Source organism: Denticeps clupeoides, chromosome 1 (assembly GCF_900700375.1).
Source record: "Denticeps clupeoides chromosome 1, fDenClu1.1, whole genome shotgun sequence".
Classification (NCBI taxonomy): domain Eukaryota; kingdom Metazoa; phylum Chordata; class Actinopteri; order Clupeiformes; family Denticipitidae; genus Denticeps; species Denticeps clupeoides.
The window spans coordinates 35290920-35301356 of record NC_041707.1 but is presented as its reverse complement, the minus strand read 5'-3'; the positions used below and the strand labels follow the sequence as shown (position 1 = coordinate 35301356).

The 10437-nt window shown below is 45.1% G+C and overlaps 1 protein-coding gene across 2 annotated transcripts; it reads left to right on the top strand.

Moving 5' to 3' along the window:
- cckar (cholecystokinin A receptor) lies at positions 1-8668 on the top strand. Of its 2 annotated transcripts, XM_028998882.1 has the most exons (6): positions 1-146; positions 560-630; positions 3525-3776; positions 5404-5665; positions 6342-6469; positions 6660-8668. In XM_028998882.1, exons 1-6 carry the CDS (start codon positions 103-105, stop codon positions 7283-7285), a joined length of 1383 nt encoding a protein of 460 aa, XP_028854715.1. In that variant the 5' UTR covers positions 1-102; the 3' UTR covers positions 7286-8668. The 2 variants fall into 2 exon arrangements, with proteins under 2 accessions (XP_028854715.1, XP_028854709.1); XM_028998876.1 differs by lacking the exons at positions 1-146; positions 560-630 and adding an exon at positions 642-1427.
- Positions 8669-10437: the final 1769 nt, after the last annotated feature.

Here is a 10437-nt window from a genome sequence, read left to right as displayed (position 1 = left end):
CTCTGACAAGCATGATCGTGTGCTGACACAGGCGCTTTCTTTTTGTCATTTGCATAGGAGTAAGGGGGAAACACACGGTGTGTGTTCACTCTCTTTTCTGTCATGCACTTTACTTGCAAACTATACTGCTCTGCACTTCCTAAAAGGTAAGTGCAATGAAGCCTAATATAATCTAATCTTGAATTTAATGTTCATTTGACAGACAGATTAAAAAAAAGAAAATACAAATATGCTAAAGTGACATTCTTGTACAATTAATCCCAATTAAAGTTGACCAAAAATTGGACGTGTTGAATATTTCAGGTATAGTTGATGAGCTGACCGATGATAAAAATGAAATTTGACGAGTGCATAGATGTGTCTGCAGTTATTATTTGTGTCGGCAATTCAGCAATTCCGAGCTTTCCGGAGCGATCCACAGGACTGTCTTTGACACTTCCATATCAAGCATACCTCTCATTCCAATGCAGGCCTGTACTCAGTGTGCAGGATAGGAGCACAGGCTTGTTTGACAGCAGGGTGACATAAGGAACGTCACAGATGTGCATTTTCTGTACAGGCCACAGGGCTCTCCTTCGCCTCGCTTAGGATCTGACGCTTCCATGAGGAATTATTCTTCAAAGTCAATGGGTAAGACTTATTACTTTTACGGCTGAATTGTGAGGAAGGGTTGAGTTGTAAACGTGATGTCACGTGTTGCCCATGCAGTACAGCAAACAATATCCAACATTGGACATAGATTCAGTTCAAATGTCAAATTTCATTTGTTATGAAGGATTCTCAACCGTCGGTGTGCCGTTGTATACGTTGTTTCTATGTTAAATATATAATATGACGTAATATCAAAAGTACTCGGGAACAGCAAGTGAGTGGAAGGCGGGTGTTGCTGCTGTTGCCATGTTCGCCTTTTTTACCTTAAACTATTGAACTTTTTTTTTCTTTTTTAAGCAAAGTTCCAGGGCAAAGAATTAAATGAAAGCGATGAACATTCATTGTCCAATGTGAAGAACAATCTACGTTGTTTGCTTCTCAATGCAAACCGCCGCCTTTTCCTTGCGCGATTCGGCCCGCACCTGGCAACACGCCGGCTCCCGTTCCGAAGCGCGCTTGTTGCGCGGGAGCGCGCCCCGGCGCGCCACTCCGCACACGCGGCAGCGCGGGTTCAAGCCGCGTGTTTTGACGCCGTTCGTCTGTTCATCTGCAATGACGGCTGATGACGATTTAAGTTGAGTTGCGGCGAGAGAGGTCGTGGAGAGGGGGAGTAATTAGAAAAGGAAAGAAACGAAAAGAAAAAATGGAGACGTTTACAGTGAGCCTGCACGACATGCTCATTAATTCTACTGATATTTATAAAGTGCTGTGCGGATTAGGATACAGAAATTTCTCAGAGTGCGAAATTGAACCAGACCCGCCACCGGAGCCGAAAGGTAAGATGCTGTCACTTTTCAAATCACTTTTCTTATCGGTTTTCAAAATGCAATGTTTATGACCAACGATTAAGCACCAAATTAGTCGTATTAGTTCGAATCAAACACAATTAACTACTAAAGTGTTTCCAACATTGAACAGTGCAACTTCACAATGCCATCTATGTAAAATAAAATGCGAACTCTTTTTGCAGTACTTATATTCAAGAAAAAATAAAACGACAAGTGACAGTGTAATGAAAAGTTTAATTAAAAAATAATAATAAACCTTAGTATCAAAATCATTTGCATTGGAGATATTTGAGATGCTGATCTGCAATTGTTCGCTTCACATACTTTTTTTTTTTTTTAATGTGAAGTGTTTCACCACATATTAACCCTTTAGAACGCATTTTTTCTGTTGCAAGATCAGATGCTGCTCAAGGTCAAGTGCATGAAGTTTACCTCCAAAATGTCAAGCTGAAAAACACATTCGCGCCACATATGGTTTTGCAAAATGTGTGTGAAGTAGTGGTTCCATGGAGTGTTTATCGCCCTGAGACGTTCACCGTGTTCATGGCTGTGGTGATGTTCCTCGGGTTCTTCCTGGCCGTGCAGGGCTCCCACCACACCCTGAGTGTTGAACCTCTTGTACTTTTTATGATGCTTTTCACCGTGGCCGCTGATTTTATAGCCATTCTGTGATGAGCTGTTAAAATGCAACCGGTGGTCTTCATCAGGCCTGACTTCCAAACATCTAGAATCAGACACCAGCAGCTGTTCATCAGGTTCTAGCAAAATTCTAGAAGTTCTGTAAGTCATGCTTTAGTTTATATACTTCTACCTTATTTCCACTACCCAATGATATATGTATTTTTGGATTATGTTGTATTTTTGCACTTTGCTCATTTTCTATATTATTTATTCAAATCAAGGTTGAAACCTAGGCAAAACTAATCTGATTTGGGCATAGATAAAGTTGCACAGTCCAATATGGGCTGTGTGTTGTACCCTGCATAACTATGCATATATGTGACAAATAAACTGAAGTTGAACTTGGAACGGTATACAATTTCCATGGGCACAAGTAATTTTGCTTAAAGAAAAGTCACTCTCTTCTGCATGCGTATACATTTATATTTTAATTGATTAATTTCATTCTAAGTAGTAAATATTAAATATTCTTTGTTACTCTACCCTAAATGAAGTAGTGCATTACTGTGTATACATTTGGGTATTAATACAGATATTAATATTAATACAGAACCTGCAATAGAAGTTACCTGATAAAATGCTTATAGGAGCCAGAATAGGAACCTCCGGGTCCCAGATGGGGAGTCAGGGAAAGAATCTTGATTTAATTCCAATAAAAAACTATTTTTGAAACGATGCAGATGCTAAACACGTTGACTTATCACCCTGAATGCGGACCGTAAATCGCTGCATGGTACAACACATACAAAGCATAAACCATCAGATTATGTAAGGCCTTATTAAAATCACACTCCCAGCTACAGTTTAGTCTATGGGTGCTTTTTAGCAGTCATAAAAATGAGTTGATGCAGTTGTTTCTATGCTGCTGCATTTGCCGGAGAGTTGTGCAGATGAATCGAATTAGACCAAAGATGAATATAATCTGAGGATTTTTTATTTTGTGACATTGGAAGAGCCTCATTGACGATATTAGACTTATGCACACGGAATCTGTCAAAACGCGATGTTCATTATTATAGAAATCTGAAAACTTGCATGTCCAACATGTGCGCCAAACAGCATTTAGGGTCTAACAGATAAGGTCACACACACACACACACACATATATATATATATATATATATATATATATATATATAAAAATGTTTTGTAATGTCACAATAAAATTCAAATGCTATACTTATATACAGGCATTTAATAAATGTATAAAAAGCTACCATCCATCTATTTATCTGTCCATTTTTACAGGCACTCGTCCAGCTCAGGGATGCTGGAGCCCAGTCTTAGGAAGATAATTATGGGATATAATTATTATAGTAATAATGTTAATGGGGGCTTGGTGAGTCTGGGGTCCAAAAATCGCTCACAATAAAGGTGACCCAGATTTTCTCCGACCCTCGACAGACATGAACGAGACGGTGCGGATTGTGCTCTACAGCGTCATCTTCCTCCTCAGCGTCCTCGGCAACAGCCTGATCATCGGCGTGCTGGTGCGGAACCGGCGAATGCGCACCGTCACCAACCTCTTCCTTCTGTCTCTGGCGGCCAGCGACCTGATGCTGATTCTCTTCTGCATGCCCTTCACCCTCATCCCCAACCTGATGAAGAACTTCATCTTCGGCATCGGCATGTGCAAGGTGGCCCAGTACTTCATGGGTGAGTCTTAATGGCCGGTGGAGAGACGGGCTCCAGCAGGCATTTGCAAAATGAAGACGCCACTGTGAGATTGGTCTCCAGGACCACATTGTCCTGGATTTCATTACCTCCAAAGGTAGAAATTTTATGAGAATTTAGGTGTGCGAGGCCTGGAGGAGTCTTTTATCGGTCTTCATTTGGATCCAGCATTCCAGGTGGTGCATTGCAAACAAATGACCCAACAAGCTGAATCACTTCCTCAACCCTTGGTGGGGTCCTTCCTCCAATTAGACAGTGAACAGTCTGGTGTCAAGCACTGGTGAGGGGGTGGGGTCACACACCAAATGAAGTCGAGTGCAATTTGCGGCTGTGTGCGGCCTGGCAGCCGTCTGATATAGATTTGCGTTGAAATCCACAGCGAAAAATCGGTACTAGAAATTCAGCCGCCTAATTTCAACCGCCATCAAATCAGAAGCAGAACTGAATGGCAGTCCGAAAGGAGCCACAACCGCCGCCCCAGCACCGAACGTGTTTACACGTCCGTCCGCAAAGTCCCGCCCCAATATGATGTCGACGGGTTTACATTACGCCATTGTTATTGCCTCCTGATTTGTTAGCATTTACATGGAACAGATGGTACCATCGTGAAGAAGCACTGGATCTTAGCTCTGTCCCCGAGTGGCCATAAAGCACCAAGTGCCACACAGTTAAAGTGCCAGTAGCCATAAGTACTCATGCCAAGTATCTGCTAAGTTAATGTTGTAGGTACGGGTGGATGGAACATGGGTGGACGTGTTTTGGTGAGCTACGGTGCGTTTTTTTTTCTACTTTTATAATGTTGCGGATTTCTAGCGGCGTGTTGCTCGTTTATACACAGAGTCTTTCAAATAAAGCATGAATTTTTGTTATTTGATTTAATAACTTGGTGTAGAATGCAACCGGGCCTTTTATGCAAGCCTACTGCCACCACCTTGCGCTACAGGATTGTCTAGTCTGTCCTCGTAACAGGCCACTTTACCATTGTCTGCTCCTGCCGTTGGGCTGGGCTGTGGATTTGATTCTGGTGTAGCCAAAGGACACTTTTAGTTGTTTTCATTCTACTCTTTATTTGAAAAAAGAAGAAGAAGAAAAAAAAAAGATAAAGACACCTTATACGTACCTGGTTCAGGTTTTTTATTTTATTTTATCACTTAATTTACATGAATACATAGATATAAAGCACACAGTGGCGCACCACCCCTCGGGCGAAACCGGTAAACACAACATGATAATAGCAATACGCCATAGGCCATGTGCCCCTGTCTTTTAGGTGTGAGGGTTTTTGAATGTGTCGCCCGAAGCAGACCTCTGAATAATAACAACATCTAGAACTGCGGTTTTGCAACCTCACCTTTGCAGGTGCAAAGTCAGTGTTTTGCTTAGTTGGCTTACTAACGGTGCTTTACAGTTTTTGATTTACCAACATTTACCTGCCGGTGGCAGTACTGAGGTGCTGTAAGCCAAAGAAATAGAGAGTGTGATGGAAACCCCAGCAGCGGCGCGAGGTGCTTCATCCACTACACACATCCGTTACAATGCCACTACAGGCCTTTTACCCCAACGGTCAATTTCCGATTAAAGGGTCACTGCCTTCTGTCTCCCCTGCCAGGGATTTCAGTGAGCGTTTCGACCTTTAACCTGGTGGCCATCTCTCTGGAGCGCTACAGTGCCATCTGCAACCCGCTGACGTCCCGCACCTGGCAGACCAAGTCCCATGCTGCCAAGGTCATCACAGCCACTTGGTTGGTGTCCTTCCTGTTGATGCTGCCCTACCCAATCTCCAGCACCCTGGTGCCGTTCACCCGCAATAACAACAGCACGGGCAACATGTGCCGCCTGGTGTGGCCCAGCCGGGCTGTCGAACAGTCCTGGTAAGGTTTGGGACTTGACTTTGCATGGAATCTTGGGATTGGCAAACCGCAGTTAAAATTAGTCTCCCAAAACCAGAGCACCAAATCAGCATTCAATTCCGTATTCCAGTGGTCACGATAATGGTGACTCCGCAAAAATCAGATCCAGCCCATGTAAACGCCCCCTCCCCCCAATATAATGACACATTTATGTAATAAATATTATATAATAAATATATGAATGATCTTGCGCTAATTACTTGTTGATTTTCTTTATTCACATCATTTGTCAGCAAAACAGAAGCTGGCAAATTAAATATGCTCATAGATTGTTTGTTAGAGCACCCCCACCCCCCTAGACTTGCAGTGACCTTTTCACCAACAGCATAATCCCAACAAGTGAGTTTCCGGACCCATATAGTTCGCCAAAAGACTTTTTTTAAGGGACGAATAAGATGGATCTTGGTACAAGTGTACTTTATGGTCTCATAAATCATGAGTCAAGTTAGTTAGTCAGCATGAGGACACAAGGAAATTGCTCAATCGATGGTCGTAAAATTAGCAGCCACTGAAAGGGAATTCCCCCTCAAAGTTGCGCGGTGGCATAATGTCCAACCAAGTCGGCCAATACTGGTGCGCCCCTTCTTTCACCCTCTGGCGGTGCATATTTTCTCACCCCTTCAATGCCCTCCCGCAGGTATGTGTTTCTATTGTTGATTCTCTTCCTGGTTCCGGGAATCATCATGATGCTGGCCTACGGCCTCATCTCCATGGAGCTCTACAGAGGAATCAAGTTCGAGATGAGCAACAGGAAGACCAGCAGAGGTATCAGTAGTATCAGCTTTATTCCCTCGCGTGGAATGTATCGTAGGAACAAAAACACTTCTTTTTTTTTTTACGTGGAACAGCTGCTAGGACCCGACATATTGAATACTGCGGGGTTTCACTTCGCTGCTCTTGGCCCCGTTGCGCACATTAATCTGCATTTCTGTCTGTGTGACGGTCTCTCGTTCAGAGCGGCAGCCCAGCACCGGCAGCCTGAGACAGAACGACAGTGACGGCTGCTACCTCCAGCCCTCCAGGAAGCGGCGTTCCGACCCCTCACAGCACCAGGTGATGCCGATGACTCCGCCCATCGGCGGTAACGGGAGCGCTGCGGGCGGGAACAAGTCCAAGCTGACCCGTGTGTGCAGCAACAGCCCCACGGCCAACCTGATGGCCAAGAAGCGCGTCATTCGAATGCTGCTGGTCATCGTGGGCTTGTTCTTCCTCTGCTGGACGCCGGTCTTCGCCGTCAACGCCTGGCGCTCCTTCGACCGCCGCACGGCCAGCCGCCTGCTCTCGGGAGCGCCAATCTCCTTCATCCACCTCCTGTCGTACACCTCCGCCTGTGTCAACCCCATCATCTACTGCTTCATGAACAAACGCTTCCGCCAGGGTGTCCTGGCCACCTTCAGCTGCCAGCGCGCCGACGACCGGCGCTCTGGGAGCCGCAGGAGCGTCCTGACTACCGCGGGCGGGGGCGGCGGAGGGGGAGGAGGTTTCCACCGCAGCCTGGAGGACAACGGCGTCTCGCAGTCAAGCGGCGGCGTCTTGACCCGGTTCAGCTACACCAGCCTCCGGGGCTCAGCGCAGGCGTGAAACCACGCCCCACGGCGACCAATAAGCCAATCGAAACCCCCCATTTATACATGTCCGTTTTTAGGTCCCAGTGTTCATGGCTTTTTCCGTCTGGGGTGAGCCAGGCCTTCCGTGCCCCCCAGTGCGCCATTACTCAGCCCTAATCGTTTCACCGGGTGAGCGGCTGGAACGCAACACTCTGGACAGCTCCGAATCCAGATCTTGGCTAATTCACTTTGGCTGCTGTAATTGTGAACAACCAATGCTCTAGTTAGCTTGAACAACGGCGGGGCCGAGAACAAGACCCGACTCATCGTCTTTAGCTCTCCCGTTGGGCTCTTGTCGCCTCGAAAGACTGGCGAGGGTCTCCGACCGCACCTCCGAAAGCACGAACCCCGAGCCCGCCGACTTGCATAAGACGCATTAGCTTCTTTCAACACGTGTCACCCCTGTCTAGCTCTCTCTAGACGGGAGAAAGTCATTAGATCGCCGACCCCCCCTCTGCCTTAACTGTTAAAGGAGAAGCTGCGATACTGACGGTGTCCAGGCACCTCCGGAAAATGCACCGCTCGTGCTTTCAAATCCTTTTAGGCTCTCCAGCGGGCATTAAGGAGAGAGCGCACCAGGTTCTGGCACTGGCTGGATGGTACTTGGTGGCAAGTTTGTGTTCTGGAGGCGGGGGCTCGGGGTCAGGTATTGGCGTGTTATTTTTCATGCGGCACGCCGCGGCGCGTTCTTTCCGGACTGTGGAAAGGCGGCGGTCGCGCAACGTACTGGGCTCAACGTTGTGCTGCCGGTGCCACGGCTGAAGTGTGTAACTACGTTGGGAGGACGACCTTTTTCAGACCCTTCCGAGCCATGCGGCACCCAAAAGCAGCCATTGCTGCACGGCCTTGAACCGGCCCACCTCATGTTCGCGGAACTGCGCCCTTTCTGCCGGGCAACTGTTATCTCCCGGTGGGACTTTCTGCAGCTGCTGAGCCGCAGTTCAAAGAACGCGTTCACAGACAAATGTGTCCGATGCATCTGGGTTTTGCTTGTTTTAGCTCCAAAGTTCAAAGTTGCACTTGTGTTGTTGCCGTTGTGTTATTGTGTGGGGAAAAAAAAAAAAAAAAAAGTCATTTCCATACATCGAGGCATTTATTTCCTACGAATCAAGTTATTACATGCTTAGACAAAGCTAATATTAGTAAAACATTCATAATAAAGTGTAATGCATTTATATTTTTTACATTGTTACAGCAGTTAACGGAGTCTTCTATACATCAATACATTTTTTTGTGGCAAGCTACACGCTTCATAAGAGATTTCACAGTGAACCGCTGTCAAAACTTTTGATTGCCATGAGCGTAATTACTGAAAATAAACCACGTTACTGTGTTCAGTTGTAATCTTGTGAAAAAATACAGCGAGTGTGTTCATTTGTAATGTTGAAGGAACGATGAAATTCTTACCTGACCGCTTCTCGACAGCCAAAAACGATAATCATTGAACGTTTAACAGTTTTAACCAATCAATATTTAACAGTGCAACGCACGAGAAGTTCGAAGCTGAGCTTTGGATAGGTTTTATGAAACCTAATCATGTGCGGTTTCATTGTCTTTTTCAGGTCTCTACACATATAACAAGTCTGTAAGAAGAGCCGTACAGACGAGGACGTTTTTCATTGGCCTCTGTGCCTACAGCTTTCGATTAAAGAAAAAAAAAAAAAAAAAAAAACGTAGGCGAAAGTAAACGTTTAAGTGTGTGTATAGCTAAACACCAATATTGGGGTCCCAGTCTGCACTTTTGTTTAAATCTCATCTGTCGACTGGAATAAACAGGCACGTCTGGCAGTAAGGAAAACGTCAGGAATATAAATGATTAGACAAGACTTTTAAGCACCTGGTTGGACATCGATTATAGCCCCTCGTGATAATCCTGTATAACATTTGCGTGGATAAATGGACACCCATTGCGCGCGTGTGTACACTTAATTGAGCGGCCTGCGCCCTTTCCCAGCCAACCTCAGGGCTGTTAAAAGCCTCTCCGCAAAGAGGGCCTCGAGAACAAGGATTAGGGTTCTGAGCCGATGATTGGGGGAACCGCGACCTCACCCAGGACTCGCGGCTTTGGAGGCGCTAATGGCTTTCTTGGGTCATGGTGAGTCAAACCTACCACCTGCAGCCGTGAAGCCACATGCGCAGCTCTGCCATTTCTCTGCTCTGCTTTTACGTTCGAGAACGACAGGGCTTCTAATAATAGCTTCCATCTAGTTTCAGTTTTGGGTGCACAATGAGCTACTAAGTATGATTACTTCCTGTGTGTCTGACCCATGGTACGTGCAATTAAAAAAAAAAAAGACTGTTAATTGCTTAGTAAAATTGCCAGTTATGTAGCACACGTCTTGTGCCGTAAACCTGTAGAGGAAGGAGCTACTGGTGATGGGAGGAAGAAAAAAAATATATAAAAAAAGTCACAACTTGCATGTTAAGTTTCACTTTTTTTTTTATTTCATTTTATGCCAATATTGCAAGTTTTTTTTCCTTTAATGACATATGGAACTGCGCAGGTGCAATATGTACAAAAAAAGACAAACAAAACAACTATCATGTTATCAAAAAAACTGTCCCCTTTGTTTTCACGTTATTGCTAAGTTACAAACAGCACAGGTTCTACTGTCAAAGAGACCCTCTGACCACAGAGAATACTACCACACCAACAGCTCTGCTTATAACTAGAACACACTCAGAGAATGGGGAAGGGTGTGTGTGTGTGTGCGTGTGTGTGTGTGAGAGAGAGAAAGTCAGAGAGACATAGCTGGAAGACACAGAATTACAAAAATATAGACACAGAAAAACAGATATAGAAACGAAAGGAGGAGAGTCTGGGAAGCTCTGGCAAAGCCAAGCGACCAGCGGGGAAGAGTTTATTAAAAAAAACAGAAAGGGTGTGTTTTAATGAGTGGAGCCAGTGACAGACTTTACTCTAAATAAGTGCAAAACGTTAGAGGATAAGCTAACACTGATAAGAGTACAAGTGATTCAGGGGGGGGGGGCAGACTCAATGCAATGAGAAATTGTGACAAAGATAAAAAATAAGAGGCATTATGTAGCCTGTAGTAATGAGTTTATAAGGCCGTGAGCATAACAATGTCATCAGAAGAGCTTCATTAGTCTTCTGTTCTCTCTCTC

Coding starts and splice junctions, on each gene's coding strand:
- cckar (XM_028998876.1), top strand. CDS start 1,295: ATGGAGACGTTTACAGTGAGCCTGCACGACATGCTCATTAATTCTACT. Junction 1,428..3,524: donor CCCGCCACCGGAGCCGAAAG/GTAAGATGCTGT, acceptor GACCCTCGACAG/ACATGAACGAGACGGTGCGG. Junction 3,777..5,403: donor GGTGGCCCAGTACTTCATGG/GTGAGTCTTAAT, acceptor CTCCCCTGCCAG/GGATTTCAGTGAGCGTTTCG.